The sequence below is a fragment of the Lissotriton helveticus genome, chromosome 7 (assembly GCF_964261635.1).
Source record: "Lissotriton helveticus chromosome 7, aLisHel1.1, whole genome shotgun sequence".
NCBI lineage: Eukaryota > Metazoa > Chordata > Amphibia > Caudata > Salamandridae > Lissotriton > Lissotriton helveticus.
The window spans coordinates 48,045,161-48,064,369 of NC_136068.1; the positions used below are offsets into that span (position 1 = coordinate 48,045,161).

The 19,209-nt window shown below is 45.9% G+C and overlaps 1 protein-coding gene across 2 annotated transcripts in view; it reads left to right on the forward strand.

Moving 5' to 3' along the window:
• Nucleotides 1–19,209, forward strand: part of LOC144767995 (guanylate-binding protein 2-like) — a 274,664-nt gene that overhangs the window by 150,647 nt on the left and 104,808 nt on the right. For both annotated transcript variants that reach the window (XM_078651385.1, XM_078651386.1), the window contains exon 9: nucleotides 3,258–3,360. In XM_078651385.1, coding sequence (XP_078507511.1) covers nucleotides 3,258–3,360 — 103 coding nt within the window. The remainder of the gene's footprint in view (nucleotides 1–3,257; nucleotides 3,361–19,209) is intronic.

The following is a 19,209-nucleotide window of genomic DNA, read 5'->3' on the forward strand; positions in this document are numbered from 1 at the left end:
GGCGTGATGGGCGACCTGGCTGGATCAGGGTCAAGGGTCGCTCTTCTGCGCCCAGTCCGCGCCACGTATGTTCTGGCGCATGAACTCTTGTTTACAATGCATTGATCTGTATTTATATTTGTTAACTACAGTGAGATCTCTGATTTACCTCATCATAGAGAGAATAGCATATTTTCAAGACTTTATAACGTTGGTTGATTTAGTACGTGTTTAATTTTATCTCTTTAAATGTGACACATTTCCATTAAAAACTGCTTTTGACATAAATTAACGACATGACAGTCAAAGAGTGTTTCGGTTTTAATCCCCTATTTGTAGCTAAATTGGCTAGATCCCATTGACACCCTACGTTAAACACCGTTATCCACAACTGTTAACTTGTCCTTACCTAGGCGGCCTGCTGTGTCACAGCTGGTCGCTTTTGAGATCACTTCGTGGAAGAGTGGATGTGAGTTTGCGGCTACAAAGGTGATACCTACAGCGATGGGGGTTGTGCATATTTTACAATATTTTGATAGTCCCTTGGATCTCAAGCTTGCCCTCTCACTACACTTTACGAATGCATTCAGATGCTAGTCTAGACGGTTCTATTAAATATCACCCTCGGATGTATGACGTTACAACGCATACTTTTACAACGCCTACCTTTACATCGCAAGTTTTACAACGCATACCATTACAACGCATAATGCTTTTGGGCGCTGGATAGTGAATAGTTTAATTTACTATTCCAACTCCAGTCCCCGTGGATAGTAGGGAAGGTGTTGGATAGTACATTAAACCTATTCCCTATCCTAGAGCGGCCCCCAGCGCTATGCGTGTAATGGTTTGCGTTGTAAAAGTTGCGTTGTAATGGTAGTTCGTTGTAAAAGTTTCGTTGTAAAGGCTGTATACCATCACCCTCACCTATTTATACCCTAGTTCAACCTCACCCAACCTTCACTCCTTCTCAATACGCTGTGTGTGCTCTGCAATCGTGCTTTCGTTAATTTTCAAACATGCTTAACATACTGGACATACAGGTTACACACACGGTGATTTTTTTTGCTTTGTGATAGGCCTCATTTCATAATAATTTGTATTTTTTTTTCATTTTTTTACCTTGTTTCGCAAAGGCTGATTGTTCTTTCTGACCCACCTCTATCATCATGTTACAATTGATCGTTTCACGCAAAGTGCTCTGCAAGTAGTAAGACCCCACAGCCAAGTGTCACTTGACTGAAAAGAGGTTAAGAGAATAGTTTCCACCTTTCTGCTTGTGCTGTCAATGTGAAAAGCTCATCCTGAGCCTTTTCCAGCATCCCGAGAGCTGAAGTCTTTAACACCACTTAATATAACAATATGAGCTGCTTTCCTGGTTCACTTAGTCAAGAAAGAACTTCAGCAGTAAGTTCTGTTCGTTTTGGAGATTGGAAATGCCAGCAGCTTTGCATGTTTTTTCCCAAATATATGGAGATTACGACATGTAGATGTTCTCTGCATGGTCTCAGTTTGACTAAATGTGCTTTCTGCTTTGGTTTGTTTCTCCCTCCCGTCCCCCCTTTTTCTACGCCTTTCTCCCTTCCCCTCCACCCCTCTTTCCTCTATGGCTGTGACGTCACTGGTTACACATTTCCCCAGTGCAGATGGGAAGCGGAGATTAAAGTGATAAAGGTGTTTTTTCCCGTGTTGATGCATTCTCCTGAGTTTGGTGTCCGTGTGCACGCTGTCTGCAGCGTACGAATGTTCTGTGAGCGAATTGTAACACGTTTCTGAATTTTCAGTGCTTGTTACTTCTTGTTACACTTCTGTTGGGGAAGCTGACATTGCTATGAATTTCATCTTTTCATACTGTGTTATGGTTGTGATGACTATGAAACACCTATAGGGGAAGCAATCTTTCACTATCGCAAGCACTTTTTATCCGTTGTATGCATAGTGTTGTGTATCTTTTACCAAAGTGTGTGCCTCCATGTTGTGGATGAGAAAACATACTGGGTCTGTAATAGCATGTCTGTCCTGCAGCATGCGGCCAGGTCTTAAAATGCATGGTCGCATGCTGCAGGACAGAAGGGTCTTTGTGATTTTATGTCTTTTTTAGGTCTCAACTATTATATCCCGCAGGGATAGATCGGCTAGATTATAGTAGGGTTTTTGGTAGGAAATAGTGTCCTGCCGGACACAACATGAAGCAGTCTCTCCCTAGGGGTTGTACCTAAATCCACCCCACACCTATCCATAACAGACGTCACCACTCAGTTGAACCTGCTAATAAAAGGGACCGGGCGCATGAGCTGGTGGTCAGTTGAGTACCCAAAGCAGCAATGTTCATGTCATCCATTAATTTAGAATGTGGGCTTAGGGCTCATGGCTTTACACACTCTACCTCAGCATCACCGGTCTGCGGTCTTCAGCCTTTCATTTCCACACCCTCTCTTCCCATTCCCTGCACTGTTGAGAGGGTGTAGCACAGCCTGCGGTCGGCTGCACTGGGGAGTATTCACTGGTGGGGTAGGGGCATTGATGTAGCAGCCGCCTTTCCTGCCTCTGGCATGACTAAGCGGCTCTCATTACCCGTGCGAGGTTTTCCCACGGGTAATATTTCCCTGGTGGATTCACAGTGTTGAAGTATGTCCAGCTACTGGTTGAAAGTGCTTAAATGGTGCAAGTTAGTCCCTTGGCACTGAAGCAAATCTTGACTTGGGGTGATGCCCCACCTCCCCCAGACCGTATTTATATTAGAAAGGCAGAACTGTTTCATTTTACTCTAGTGAATGGCAATGAAAGTTTGCTATCCCTTTTTTTCTGCAATGTTTGGATAGCTAAGGAAAAATCATTTGCCACGTTTGTTTTATTTCAGTTAATCCAATGCTTTTTTCTGTGAATTACTTTTATCAGTGCTTGTACATCTGAGCAAAATAAGGATATCATTTCTATGAAATCTGATGTTTTTGATAATTTACTAGTTTGGCGTACAATAATGGCTTTGACCCAGTGTGGAAAGTAAGCTCCTAAATGGAGGTAACATTCATATAAATATATGTTCATGTGTTCTATTGCAATAGTCACATCTTTGGAACATTTGAAAAATACGGACTTCGCAACATCTTGTAAAACATTAATATTTATGAATCCTCTGAAAGGATTAATTACCCATGATTGGTGGTGCACTGGCTATGTTTACATGATTTTTCTGTACAACCTAAATGCTTTGATCGAATTCAAGGCAGATTGATCTATGGGTACTCATGCATTGTCATGGTTGGCTTTGTCCACAGGCTCAATTGGTCCTAGAGAAATTTCTGGCCAGTAAGGAAGGGGTCGCTATAACCATACTGCAAGCAGATTCAAACTTGACTGAAGCACAGAAAAAAGTTGCAGGTGAGTTGTAAATAAATGTCAAGATAACTTATTTCTGCCCTCTTATCAAGAATGATAGTTTTTTTGAGCAGAGATCTGGTAAATTGTGCATTAAGGCCAATTAAATAAAGCAGCTTATGATAGGCATTCTGCAGACTGTAGATTATATTACGTTGTCAGCAAATCAAACACAATCTTTATACATTTTTTCCCATAACGTGCTGTATTGTACAATATATGCATTCAAAATAAGAAATATGCTTTATTAAATGCGTTAAGTATTTGTCCCAATTCCTTAACTATTGATTACTGCTTGGCTCTAAAAGCTGCCCCTCTATGCAATATACTAAAAAGCTATAATCAACATTTAGCCAGCGCCCGGATGGTTCATAGTATCACCATCAAAATCTGCCCTTCATCACCCTCATTTTGTCTCCGTACGCAACATTTCTTAGCGATATTAAATAACTGCCCATCCTCCAACGCCACCTAATCTCTTCACCCCCTTCTTCAATTATGACACGAAGGGTCTTATTACGAGATTGGTGGTCCGTGGACTGCGGTACCCGTGGTCCAAACACCACGTGGCTGGTAGTCCACCCGCTGTATTACGAGTTGGGCGAAATGCATTTGGAAAGACCACAGCTGAACCGCTAACACTGCCAGCCCACCGCAGACCGCTGGGGTCATGGTCGGGGAAAAGCAGCGGCGACAGAGCAGTACAGGACAGTTTCACTGCCGTCTGTATTACAAGTTGGTTTTACCATGAGCTGACTGTGGCTGTGAGACCACCAGCTTCAAGTCGGCGGAAATCAAAGATTTGGGGTGCACACTCACCCCTTTCATGGTCTGTCTGTCAGAGTTCGTCATGCATCCCTTTCTTCAGGTCCCCCCTTCACAGCAGTATCTTCACCCCGAGGATTACGACTGTTTGTGGCGATTTACAGGTGAGGCCTTTTTAGGTCTCGCCTAGGCAACGCATGCGCTGTCTCTCCGAGACATCAAGTAATTAGTATATGTGGTGAAACTCCACCTACTCCACCTCTTGGCTTTTTATTGGTTTCTTCGCTTGTCTGCTTTAATCTCCTCGTTTTCACAGGCTAATGCGCTTTTCAGTTCGTCCTCTATTTCTTTGGGAACGCCTATGCATCACCTCCTAACTACAGTTAACATGATGCTAGTGGAATGAAGTGTTTGTCTTGGAACACTTTTGTGTTTTTTTGTGGCTTGCTTATTTTGCACTGCAGTGTTTGATGCACGTCTGTTGTGCCCCCACCGTCATCACCTCTACTGCCACCCACCTTCGCTGTCCTCCCAGCTACCCACCCCTGCATTGCAGGGTTTGATGCACATCTGTCGTGCCCCCACCGTTATCACCCCTACTGCCACCCCACTTCGGTGTCCCCCACCGCTACCCGCCCCTGCATTGCAGTGTTTGATGAACATTTGTTGTGCCCCCACCGACAGCAAGACACAGAGGCCAGAGGGGCCGGTAAACAGTGGTCATCAGCATTTTAAGTACCAGCACAGCTGATAGAGACCAATTCTGCTGTCTTTGCCGCTTAAGGCACTCTTGCTCGTTTGCAGTCACCACTCGCTTTTTTTGTTAGCATGTCTTTCTTTAACATGGAGCACTCCACACAAGTGCTGGTGGTTTACAGAGCTCTGTTGTAAACAGGACTGTAAATCCTGTTCTTATCTTGCCACATTTGCTGTGCATTGTTTTGGCTGCAGCTGCCTCCGCCTCCCTCCTGCTTTTGAAACACAGGGCCTGGCATCCCGGTCCCTGCCGCTGACACCTCTGTCTCAGAGCTCAACAAACAGGACATTTTCAAACATTTTTTTCAGTATATTTCAAATGCGTGATCCTTCTCAGCCAATCTGGAAGTGTTATGGCACAGGGGTCGTGAATCAGTGGCTTTCAGAGGACGCCGGTGATCAGTCCAACAGAAAACAGTAACTATTGGATATTTACATCAGTGCTATGCTCTCAAACACTCACGTATTTATGGCTGCGCGCTCACCCGATTCAAGCGTTATCAGATCACATCAATTTCATGACTTTGCAGTGTTATGAATGGGAAGAGTTCTAGTCCGCTGCTCTAGATGAATTATTGTAAACAAACATTTACCGTTGTGTGCATTGTTTCAAAGAGAGGCTTTCACCAACAACAGCAGCACACTTTCTAAAGCAATACTCAACAACCAGGCACATCAAAATCTGTATCTTTTTGATTTCTCTGCTCAGAGCTGTCCAGGGCATCTTTTAGTTTGAGACAATATACCCAAGATAATATACCTAAGTTTAAACGGAGGAGAGTGATTGACCATCCGCAACCACTTGTCATTGCTGGCAATCACCCAACCTGCTTATCTTATCTCCTTGGAACAAGCACCCTTTCTGCATGACATTGTCAGAAGCATGGTACTGATAAACAAGCACTATAATTAGGGACATCCACACGGAAATGATTTCATCAGTATTGGAACTGCATAAATATTATTGAACACGTCACTAAAACGTGTTTTTCTGCGTAGATGCATTAAGAAGGAATGATAATAGACTTGGGCTCTCTTCACCAGATATAATGCACTGGATTGCCTCACTTCATCATTTTTTTCGGCCCTTTCACTAGGCACCCTTGTTTTTTCCCATGGCACTGTTAACATGTAATCCACTGAAATATCTGTTATGTTATGTTATATCATTTTATATCACGCTCAGCTACTCGGCAGAGTGTCCTGGCACGTGCAGAGGTAAAGAAAAAGTGTACCAGAGGGGCAACTAAAAAAGGAAGGTTATAAGCTTTTTCTTGAAGATCACATGATCCTGAATGCTCCGCAACGCCAAGAGCAAAGCATTCCAGGCCAGGCTCGCTTTCCTGACAAGTGAACATCCACCCAGCCTTTGATGATATAATCTGGGGGTCGTCAGTAGAAGTTGCGAAGAGGAGCGCAATTGTCTCACTGGATTGTAAAAAGGTATGGACAGACCATGCGCTCATACCGTTTACTCTCACGCTTGAACATAATATGAAATGTAAAAATCGCGATCAACGAAGTCAGTCCACCCATGAAGAGTGGAAGGAACTAATGGCCCACGGAATGTAGACCTAATAAGATAGGATCATTGAACACTGACCCCAATACGTTCAAGGAATGGATGAATGTGCTAAAAGGAATGGGAGGGCAGTAAAATATATGGAAGACCAAAGGGAAAAAAAAGAAGCAGTCCGCCCCATGGTTTAACCAGGATCTTAAAACAAAACAAGGAGAACTGCGCAGAGCAGAGCGCAGATGGCGTAAGAACTACTGCATGATAGAACGCACCAAATACAATGCCACAAAGAAAAAATACCATGAACATATTAAGTTGGCAAAAAAAACTTACTATTGCAAGGTGGTTGAGGCTGCAAACAACAAACAGAAAGTCATCTTCAACATTGTCAGAGGATTTAATAAACCTGACTTTCTAACGCAAGAAATTCTCCCTTCAGAGACTCTGTGCGAGGCTATCGCCGAGTACTTTGAAGCAAAAGTACATGGCCTGACAAAGGATTTTGTAATCCCTAGCCTGGCCGGTGATGAAGTTAATGGAAAGGAGAGACTGATGGAGAAACAATTGGCGAGCTTCCAACCTGTCAGCTTAGAGGAATCTCGACGAGCTATACTTTGCACCAAATCAGGCTCTCCATTTGATCCCTGCCCTATTAAACTCCTGCATCTTATTGTGGAGGTTACCAACCCAGTCATTAACGACATTGTAAATAGTTCCCTGGCCACAGCTAATGTCCCCCCAGAGTGGAAACTTGCAGCAGTGAGACCCCTGCAAAAGAAACAGCTCCCTGACCCCACTACATTATCCAATCTGAGCCCCATCTCACTACTTCCTGCTCTAGGTAAAATCACGGAGTCTATGGTCAACCAACAACTGACCAGGTTCTTAGAAGAGAGTGAAGTATGGCATCCTAACCAGGCTGGTTTTAGAGCGCAGCACTCAACGGAGTCTGCTCGCCTGCATACCGCAGATACCATCCGTACCGCCCTAGACCAAGGGAAGAAGGCCGTCCTGATTTTATTAGACCTATCGGCGGCCTTCGATACGGTCTCACATATCATCCTGATAGACCGTCTGAAAACCTTTGGCATCACGGGTGTGGTACTTGAATGGCTCAAGAACTTCCTGAGTGGAAGGAGACAGGTGGTGACGCTAGGAGAATTTCACTCTGGGGAGAGAAGACTCACGACAGGAGTACCTCAGGGCTCCAGTCTTAGCCCGACATTGTTTAATTTCTATACCGCACCCCTGATCAGTTTAATTGCATCGTTTGGCATAGAAGCTATAGCCTATGCCGACGACACGCAACTGATCCTGACTATGGATAAAGACAACCAGGTCTGGGAAGAGAAACTCAAGGGCTGCCTCATGGCAACCTTTGAATGGATGCGGTCTAACCATTTGAAATGTAACACCGGGAAGACGGAGATAATACCGATGGGCCCAAACAATGAATTCATACCCAGACTGTGGTGGCCTGAGAAAGCATAAATACCACCCAATACTGCCACCAGGGCCCGCAATCTGGGAGTGACCTTTGATTGGAATTTGTCCTTTAAACAGCAGGCACTGAAAGTGGCAGGTACGTGCTTTGGTGTTATAAAGAGCTTGAGAAAGTTCTTCGCACTCCTTCCCTTGGAGGCCAGGAAAACAGTAGTGGTCGCACTGGTCACATCCCAACTTGATTATTGAAATGGACTATATGCAGGTACCAACAAGGAGGTTACCTATAGGCTCCAAATGGTGCAGAACTTGGCGGCCAAACTTGTATTAAAGTGGCCCAGGAGATCATCAGGAACGGAAGCCCTTAAGACTTTACATTGGCTACCTATCATTAAAAGAATTCTATTCAAAATCTTGCTCATCACCTTCAGGGCAATTCATAAACTAGGACCGTTGTATTCGCGGAAAAAATCCATCAGATACCATCCAACTCGAATTCTCCGCTCGACCAACGCCAATTTTCTGGCAGCTCAATCATTCAGGCTTAAGACCCGCGGGGGCAAGTCCCTTGCGGTGCTAGGCACAAAAGCCTGGAACACATAAGAGCCTTGGATAGAGAAATTGAATTCAGGAAACAACTAAAAACCTGGATCTTTACTCTACCTGACACCACTGCCAGATCCCTAGTGTAAGAATTCTATCTGATCAGCCATACAAGTGGGCGCCAAGATGCTTCCTGGAGCGATAGTTGCGCGGTATAAATAACCCCTTACATTACATTACATAAAAGACAAATCTTTTCTGAAGATAGCTGAGGCCCCTGCCATAGAGGGCCCTGTGGCGATGGAGAGAATTTTGATTTGAATTCGGGCCTCAACAGGAAGCCAGTGCAGAGAGCGCAAATGGATGCGCACACTGCACCTGTTGGACAAGCCTAGCAGAAGTCCGGCAGCAGAGTTTTGGACTACCTGCAGTTTTCTTAAGAGGTAGCCAGGAATGCCCACATAGAGGGCATTGGCATAATCGAGACAAGATAGAATCAAGGCATGGACCATCGTTTCTTTAGCAGGTCCTGGAAGAAAGGGAGAAACATTCTCAGTGTTTTCAAGGTGCCGAAACACGCCCAACGAGCTTCTTAACTTGTGTGGAGAAATTCAAATTCTCAGAGAACCCGATCTCTTAATTTTTTTGCAGTATTGTTCTCTGCGCTGGGCAAGGGGAAGCCAGGGGGCCACAGCTTCGCTCTGAAATCGACTAGAAAGGTCCCATACAAGAGAACCTCTGACTTCCCTTCAAGAGAACCTCTGATTTCCCTTCATTGCACTTCAGCTGAGCCTGGGCCAGCCAGTGGAAGATTGAGGTTAGACAGTGTTGCGCAGACTGGACTGATTCATCATCTCTTCCCCTAGAGAACAAGAGCTGGGTGTCGTCAGCGTAACCCATCAGCTGAGCCCCTAATCATTCCACTAGATAAACCAGCAGTGTAACATAGATGTTAAATAAGAGGGGTCTAAGGGATGACCCCTGCGGGACACCAGTAGCCATCTGCTGAGGCACAGAGATACACGGAAGAAGCCAAACCTGCTGCATTCGAGCTTCGAGAAAGGACCTAATCCAGCCCCAGACAGAACCAGCAACGCCAATCTCCAAAAGGCGATTAAGGAGCAGGGAATAAGGCACTGTGTCGAATGCCGCCGAGAGGTCTAGCATGACCAAATCTGCCCTCCCGCCGGCATCCGACCACTCTCAAATTTCCTCTGCCACCTCTACCAGAGCTGATTAAGTACTGTAGGCTGCTCGGAAGTCAGATTGAGCTGGTTGCAGCAGATCTGATACCTCCACAAAGTTACTGAGCTGATTAGTGACTGCTTTCTCGCAAACCTTAGCTAGATTTGGCAGGAGCGAGATTGGCCGGTAGTTCATGGGGATTGATGGATCGAGAGACGGCTCTTTAAGAAGGGGGAGTATCAGTGCCTGCTTCCAAGAAATTGGGACCGTGGCCTCTCGGAGGGACATGTTGATGATTTGGTTGATTTCAGAATTAATAATGTCAGCAGCAGCGGCCAGGAGTCTGGCAGCACAATTTGTAGCGTAGCAGATAAATCTACAGGTGCAACGGTTGACAGCGTATTAGACATACCAGCCGTCAGAAGGCCAGACAAGGAAGCTGTATGTCCTCCAACAGGGGCAGAGAACATAGCTTGGATGCTGCAAATTTTTTCCACAAAAAACTTGGAGAGAGTTTTGCACCAGGAGTCTAATACTGGCATTGCTCGCACCAGACTGTCGGAAACTGAGCATTCCTGAGGCGGAAGCCGGGAATGAAGCTCTGTTAGTACTTTACTTCGTAAAGCTTGCATTTTTAAAATTGAAATTGTGAAACTGTGTTTTTAACTGTTGGCTCTTACCTGCTCCCTCGCTGCATCCTCGCCGCAGCCGATTAGGCGCTGCTGGCTTGTTTTCAACCGCCATCTTGGGGAAGGTTACTGCTTGGCGCACTAGTTGTCCGCCCCTCCCGCCCCCCTCACTACAAAAGTCGCGCTTCTGCCCACGCGCGCAGACTGTCAGAAACTGAGCATTCCTGAGGCGGAAGCCGGGAATGAAGCTCTGTTAGCACTTTACTTCGTAAAGCTTGTATTTTTAAAATTGAAATTGTGAAACTGTGTTTTTAACTGTTGGCTCTTACCTGCTCCCTCGCCGCATCCTCGCCGCAGCCGATTAGGCGCTGCTGGCGTGTTTTTGGACGCCATCTTGGGGAAGGTTACTGCTTGGCGCACTGGTTGTCCGCCCCTCCCGCCCCCTCACTATAAAATGGTCGCACCCCCTAGAACACGCAGAGGGCGTGTGCAGTGGGCGCGCCAAAGGTGTGCCAAAGGCAAGCCCGTCTGCGCCCGTCCGAGCCCGGACACACCCAGGGGCCAGCACCCCTGCGCCGATGATCAGATACTCCTCGGAAACTCTACGAGCATTACATCATACTGAGCTTGCGTCTGACCTAGCCACTCTCGAGCAACTAACTTACTTTGATATTCTTGGCAACCCTCCTAGGACATCTGACCCTCTGCCCGCCATTCCTTGTCAAAGTCATAGTCATAGTCCCACCACATTGATGACCACAAATGTAACTTTCCACATCTTATACCTCAATACTCGCTCCCTGGTCAAACATCAATTGGACATATTCTCACTTCTTCTCGATGATAAACCCGATATTCTTTTTATCACTGAAACCTGGCTCAACAGCGACTCGCCTCCAGACATCTTAGCAGCTCTTCCAGAGCCATATTACATCCTGTATGCTAACCGGGCTCAAGGAAAGACAGGGGGCGGAGTAGCGGCAATCATTAAAAAGGAGCATGTGTTTACTTCTATGTCTACCCTCACTCTCACTGGAGTAGATAACTTAGTTATCAGACTCGATACCAAGACTGGCCCATTAATTTGCGTCCTTATTTATAGACCTCCTCAACATATGGCCTCTTTTCCCCTCTCTCTGTGTGAACAGATAGCTACGGTAGTCACAGACTACTCCAGAGTTCTCCTGCTCGGCGACTTTAACTACTGGTGTAATGATGAGCTGGGTGGCCCGCAGGCCTCTGAACTCATGGAACTTCTCTTGGGCCTCAACTTTTGTCACCATATCACCTCCGCCACACATGTGTGAGTGGAGAAGTGTGGCTCAATGGTTAGAGCGGCAGACCCTGATGCAGAGGTCTGGCCCGGGACCAGGGTTCAATTCCTGCCACGGCTGGCCTCGGCTGGTCTCGGCGGATCTTGGGCTCATAATTCCCCGGACCTGATTTCTCGCCTCGGTGCCTACTCTAAGCATGGGTCCCACGCTGCAACTCTGGGCAATAGCTTGCTTAGTCTCCACAACGGCCCCCTACAGCGCTGGGGATGCCTGGTTGCACCCTGGGGATGCCCAGGAGTGGACATTTCACGGGGAAAAACCAGGAAGGGTTCCCTAGCGGTATGAGTACAGCGCCAGGACACTTAGTAGTATCAGTGCGCTTTACAAATACGTCTGCATTACATTTACACGCATGTCAAAGGCCACACCCTTGATCAAGTGTGGAGTAATAACCTTACCATCTCTATCCCCATAATTTGTCCTTGTATTTGGTCAGACCATTTCCTGATAAAATTCTCCATCGCCATGGCAAGCAACGACAGACCCCCGGCAATCGCCGGAGGGCTCGTCAGGAAATGGAATACTTTTGACAAACAAGCTTTTTTAGATAATTTAGCTACTAAAATACCTATTGAAAATCTGGATCCTGAAATAGCCGAAAGGAACATCTCCCGCTGGCTATTCGCCGCAAGTAACTTACACGCCCCCTTGAAAAAGTTCAGAATAGGCCGCCGCCCGGACTCCCACAAATGGTTCACCGAGGACTTGAAGGCAAAAAAATTAGACACCCGTCAAAAAGAACGTAAGTGGAGGAGAAATTATGATCCCCAGGCTAAATCTATCTATATAGCTGCTCGGACCACTTATAAGCAAGCTATCGTCTTGACTAAGTCACTTTATTTTTCTAATATGATTACCAACTCAGAAAATAAATTGAAAGACCTCTTCGCCATTGTTAATAAACTATCTAACATGGCGAGAGTTACCCCCCAACCTAAGGCGACACAGGACCTGTGTAATTACCTTAACTTATATTTTCGGGATAACATTTCTACAATCAAAGCCAGCATCCCTGCCATTGCCATCACTAAGCATACCACCCCCTGACCCTCACTGAACACTCTTTTGAACAATTTCCACTTCTCAGTGATGACTCTCTTCATACCCTCATCACAAGTGTTAAATCCGGTTTCCCTAGGGATTGCTGCCCGCCATACATCCTAAAGGAAATTTTATCGGTTCATACTGCCCCCATCCTGACTTTCCTCAACGCCTCCCTCTCCCAGGGTGTGGTCCCTAAAGTCTTTAAAGAAGCGGTAATCGTACCCCTGTTAAAAAAACCTGGTGTGGATCCGTCAGCCCTGTCCAACTACCGGCCGATTTCCCTTCTTCCCTACATGGCCAAGATTCTTGAAGCTTATGTTACCACCCACCTTTCGTCCTTTATGGAAGACTCTAACTACCTGAATCCCCATCAGGCAGGGTTTCGGTCGGCCCACTCGACCAAGACCGTTATCACTGCTGTTATGGACTCTCTCCGCGACAACGCGCATAAGGGAATCCCTCAGGCTCTGGTTTTATTAGATCTCGAAGCCGCGTTCGACACGGTCGACCACGCCATCCTTTTGGACTGTGTCAAACAGGCAGGTATCCGGAGCACTGCCCTCAATTGGGTTAGGTCCTTCCTGAGCGACCGTACCCAAGCTGTCCGCCTCGCCTCTTTTACTGCCCCTACAATTCAGACGACCTGCGGGGTGCCACAGGGGTCATCGCTGTCTCCCCTCTTGTTCAATTTGTACCTCGCCCCCTTGATTCAGTCCTTAGGAGAGTTCCACGTTACCACTTTCAACTATGCGGATGATTTACAGCTTATTTTCTCGATCGATGGTTCTCCTAATTCAATCAAGGATTTTCATGAAACCATGCTACATATACGCCATTGGATGGATACTAACCATTTAAAGTTGAACCCCGGAAAAACGGAAATAATCCTCAATGGAAAAAGCCAAGCACTTTGGGGCCCTCAATATTGGCCTTCGGAGCTGGGTCTTGCACCCCTCCCCATGGTATCTGTCAAGAGTCTGGGAGTGGTTATCGACAGCAATCTCACATTAAAAACTTAGGTGGGCATGGTGGTATCCTCATGTTTTTACCAGTTGTGTGGGATAAAGAAAATCAGCCGGATGCTGACCCAGTCGGCCTTGATCCAGGTGGTGATTGTGTTAGTTCTGTCTCGACTCGACTACGCCAACTCCATTTACCTGGGTCTCTCCCTGTATCTCGGCAGACGTCTCCAACTGGTTCAAAACCAAGCCGCCAGACTGATTCACCGCCAGCCCCGTTGGCAGTCCGCCAGGCCCATCCTCCGGCAACTTCATTGGCTCCCTTTCACCCAACAATTGCAATTTAAAACTGCCTGTATGGTCTTTAAGTCACTCTACACCTTCAGCCCTTAATTCATTAACACTCTTCTGTCTAGGTATACCCCCTCCCGCTCTCTCCGCTCTGCTAGTCTCCATCTTCAGTCTACGCCAGCTTTTAAGCTTCATCGTCAGGGCGGACGCAGGTTCGCTGTGCTTGCCCCCAAGCCCTGGAATTCCCTCCCTCTGGAGATTCGTTCTTGCACGGACCTCCTGGTATTCAGGAAGCAGCTTAAAACCTGGATTTTCCCTTCAGCCTAGGCCCAACCCTCTGCCATCTGGGTCTTTCTGTTCAGTCAGCGCCATGAAGCCTTTGGGCGTAGGCACGCTTTACAAAAGGTTATTAACATAACATAACAGTGCGCTAGGGGACATAACATTTTGAACAATGGTGAAGATTTCCTTAGAATTATTATTAGCCAGGGCAATACGTGAGGCATAGTAGTGGTTTTTGGTGGTAACAATGGCAGCGTAATAACTTTTTGTTTGGCCCTAAGTGCAAGTTTGGACACGGGACCATAGCCACTGAAACGCCAATTCCAAATCACCACAGCAATGATCAAATGAAGTTTTCTATATTTATTTAAGGCAAGATGCATTCAAAGGAGGATGGAAATACATTTTGGAACGTCATCCTTCCAATGGAAACCGCACATATATATGATCCTCAACATAAATAAAGTAGCCTGCGATATTGTGGCATACAAATAATTGCATTCTATAATCATGCTGTGTGTACTTAAATACTAGATTTTATCCTGTTTACAAATAATGTTACATACACTGTACCAAGTGGAACCAAAAGTTTTAATCTTATTAGATAGTTGACAACATATGGCCACCAGTACACAAAGAATGCTGGAGACAAGGCCTAACTTCATCTCTGCGTATTATTTAAATCACCACTATGCGCATTTTGGGGTTAATGCAGTTGAAAAAAGAGATTTTCAGCACTACACTCTTTGCATGATGTCCCTACTGTACAGGTAGTGACGTAGGGACTCAGAGTGCCCAAGGCCTCCAGTAACGAGGGCTGAAATAGAGCTCCATCAAACATATTTCTTATGTCACATTTTTCTTGTCAGTAATTCCTATCATGTGACTTGCGTTATGAGTAGGGCACCCGGTTTTATGGTATTTATTTTTTGACATTTTCGACTGTATATATCCATATTTAATTTTTGCTAATTTTATCTGTATTTACTTTGGTCTTTGTGAAAAAATGAAGCTGAAATTAGTATATTTCCACATTTATTTAACCGATAAATATGCACTCATGCTTGAATGCCTGCCAGGTTTCAGTGCTGTGAACACCCACTTAAGTTAAATCAATACACTTATATGTAGACATGCAAATTTCAGTTTCAGCCTTGTGCATATCTATTACTGTTAAAGCCTCCTTATTAAAATGCCTTTCTTTTTTAACCCCCTTTCCTCTCAACCCACACAACTATTGGCTTGGCAGTCATGGCAGGCAGAATTTAGAATTACTCAAAAATCAATCCAATTTCCGTTTTTATCTACATTTAAAAATAAATATAGACACGAAAATAAATGTTTTCTGTCTGTATTTATCTACAAAAATCAGTAAAAATGGAAAACAGGGAGCCCTGATTATGATGCCGAGCATCTCCAATGGCAGATGCTGTGGTTGGACAAAAGACGTAGCTAAGAATTTGAGGATGTATCTGCGGCCCTAGGAGGATGATCTGTGCTGAAATTATTAATGGGTGTGTTAAGGTGTGGGAGCCACCTTGCACAATTTAAATTGAAAAACAAAAAATGTTCAACGAGCGAGAGGGCGCTAATATACTAATTAAATTACATACATAGCATTGCGGCAGGCAAAGCCAACAAGCATTTGCAATGCAATAGGTCTCGCATTTGCGAGAGTTTGAGCTAATAGCATTGTAGATGACATGCCATTCATTTTTGTTTTGAAAACCTGCAAGTGGTGCGTAAACACACACTTTGTATTTGTAGTCCTTGCTTACCAGAAGCAAGGCTGGCAGTAAAAGATGGCCAGTTACTGCCAGCCTTGCTTCTCGTAAGCAAGAACAAGAAGTACAAAGTGTGCGTTAACGCACCACTCTACTTTATTCCATGCCTCTCTGTTTTACTCCATGCCACTCTACTTTACTCGGATTTACTCCATGCCACTCCACTCAACGCCACTCTTGTTTACTTCACGCCACTCTGCATTACTCCACTCCACACAACTCTGCTTTACTCTGATCTGCTTTATTGCATTCTACTCAGTGCCACTAAGCTTTACTCCACACCACTCTACTTTACTCTACTCCTCAACGCCTCTCTGCTTTACTCCACTCTGCTTTACATTCCACTCAACACCTCTGCTTTACCTAACTCTACTCTGCTTTGCTTTACTCCACTCAACTCTGCTTTACTCCACTCTACTCTACTTTACTCTACTCTACTCCACTCTGCTTTACTCCACTCTGCTTTGCTCCACGCCACTCTGCTTTCCTCCATGCCACTCTGCTTTGCTCCACTCCTCTCTGCTTTACTCCATTCCATGCCAATCTGCTTTGCTCCATGCCACTCTGCTTTGCTCCATTCCACTCTGCTTTAGTCTATTCCACTCTGCTTTAGTCCATTCCACTCCACTCTGCTTAACTCCATGCTGCTCTGCTTTACTCCACTCCACGTCATTTTACTCCACTTTGCTTTACTCTACGCCCCTTTGCTTTATCCACTCCACTTTACTCCAATTTGCTTTACTCCACCTCACTCCACTCTGTTTTACTCCACCCCACTCTGCTTTACTCCACTCCATGCCATTCTGCTTACTCCACTCCACTCTGCTTTACTCCATGCTGCTCTGCTTTACTCCACTCCATGCCACTCTACTTTACCCCTTACCCCACTCAGCTCAGCTTTACTCAACTCCACTCCACTCAACTCCGCTCCACTCTGCTTTACTCCACTCCATGCAATTTTGCTTTACTTAACTTTACTTCAATCAACCACACTCTGCTTTACTCCACTCTGTTAAACCTGGGTCGGGTCGGGGACAATCGGTATTTGCCCGGCGGTATTGCCTCTGTGACCCTCTAGTTATTTAATCAATGAAGAGGCAGGCGCTGGAGACTGGGAGGCAGGAAACAAGGTTTTTATTCTCTCCGGAGGAGAACACAACAAAACGGGCAGAAGGTATCGTTCTGAGGTGCTCTAACTTATGTTTGAGGCCTGGCCCCTTATATACAGTGTTTGCGGCTTTTATTACAGTTTACATACATATGATAAAGCTTTGATGTACGGAAAGACATTCCCGGAACCCTCCCCTTCGGGCCCGTTCCCACACACATTTACAGTTGAAGTCCCCACCCTAGTCACAACAGGTGATGAGTATCGCACAGCTGGATATTCCGCCGATTCATGGAATGGGGGGGGGGGGGTCGATCGGATCTCATGGGGAGGGGGCTTTGATCAACCCGGGGATCCTTTGATGGGGGAAGCTTTCTATTGTGCGGGGAGGGGCAAGGAATAGTATCGACAGAGCTGAGTGTCGGCCTGGGAACGGGGAAGACAAACGGGCACACGGGGAAAAGGGGGTTCGCATCTAAGGGCCGGGGATCATGAAAGGGAAGAAGGGAGGTGTCGCGCTGAGAACAGGATGAGGGCCTGGGGCAGAGTAGCGCCGGAGAGGAGTTTATGACTCGCGGCAGGTGTAAGCAGGGGGCTTGGTCAGCGTGCAAGCTTAGTGAGGGCGAAGGGCTATGTCAGGGGCCAGCGGCATGAAAAAGGGTTCGTTCTGATCAGGGCATTCTAAAATGGCGGGTGCGCACGACAAAAGTGTGGCATCAGGGGAAGGGGCAAGATGGCGCAGATAATGTTCACCAAACCGTACTAATTTTCAACAGTCCTCCCTTTAACATATTCAAGACATCTTGCTGGTTAATTTTCTACTCTGTTCTATTGTGGCGGGCATGAGAAAAAAACGGTAGGAACCCTAGATGAAGGAGTTGTAAACAATGCATTTTACCATTTCTAGTGTTAGGAGGCGGACCTATTGATAAACTTTGATAAACTTGCGTAGCAGGAAAGTCATAGTAGTGCGATGCAAAAGTGATTCAAAGTGAGAGCAGTGAGTACATTTCATAATGTGAACTGATAAGTTACTACATATATCATATCCGAATTGGAGCATAATCAATACAATGGCGGCTGGGAGAGGAATGAGGTGTAGCAGAAACGGTGATTGAGGATGTCAAATGTTCGAGTTCTCAGCAATTTTCGTCTTCCGTTGGCACTGTGGAGCACCGGCGGTGGAGCTACGGGTCCAGCTCTACTCTAAGTTCCGTGTTGCAGGGCACGACCCTTTCCTTGCTCTTTCGGTCAGAAAGGTCCTTTCGCCCTGTGTCCTTTGGAGTCGATAGTCAAAAAAGTTCAGGTGGAAGGAAAAAAGTGTGCAAGTAGTCCATAGGGTATGTCGGAGAAAAAGGGGGATGGAGCAGGGCCAGATCGGGAACAGACCAGGGGGGGGGGGGCGGAGAATACCAGGCAGGCGGGCTCATGACTGAATTCGGAGAGCGGGGACTTTTCGGCACACATTTGAACATCGAGCAGGGGCGTCAGGTCAGCCCTTTCCTCTCACTTTGTCGGAAATAGTGCCTCGTCCTACAGCTCTTTTCTGTCGCGGTTTCGCCTTGGCCAGTGTCGCAGATGTTCCATAGTCGGTAGTCAGGCCACGTGCTCCCACATCCGGTCCTTCCTTCCTCCGACAGCAGTACCCTTAAACAAGTTTGAAAAGACAGTCTTTTAGAGAATTTGCAGATGAAGATAATCACCATAGTCTATTTCTCTCCCAGCTCCAGGCAAAGAATGAAAATGTCCGTTATATTAGTGTTCACAACTGGCATATGAATGACCGGTGACGGGCCTGTTGGATTTACTATGACTTTCCTTCACAATTATTTATTACAGTTACGACAGTTCATCTGATGGTGACCCACCCTCGTAAGACGAGCCTGGCAAAGATATGCCGTTCTCTAGAGTTTTATATTTACAAAGGGTACTGTGAGTTGTCAACATGGTACTAAACAGGCATTTTGCTGAGAGACGAACATGGCTAAACATTTCTTTTCTATCGATGCATCCTGCTTTTCAACTACTACGGGGTTCATTTCGATGATTTCTTCACCTTGGCCTAGTCTGTTAACCTTGTAAAACATCATTCTGGATCCTACGTAGCCTCTTACGGCCTGATTACTTAACTAGAAAGGACAGGGGTTTTATGGGAAACAACCAGGGGCATAGGAAACTTGTGGTAAGGGCATAAATCGACCCATCTCTTA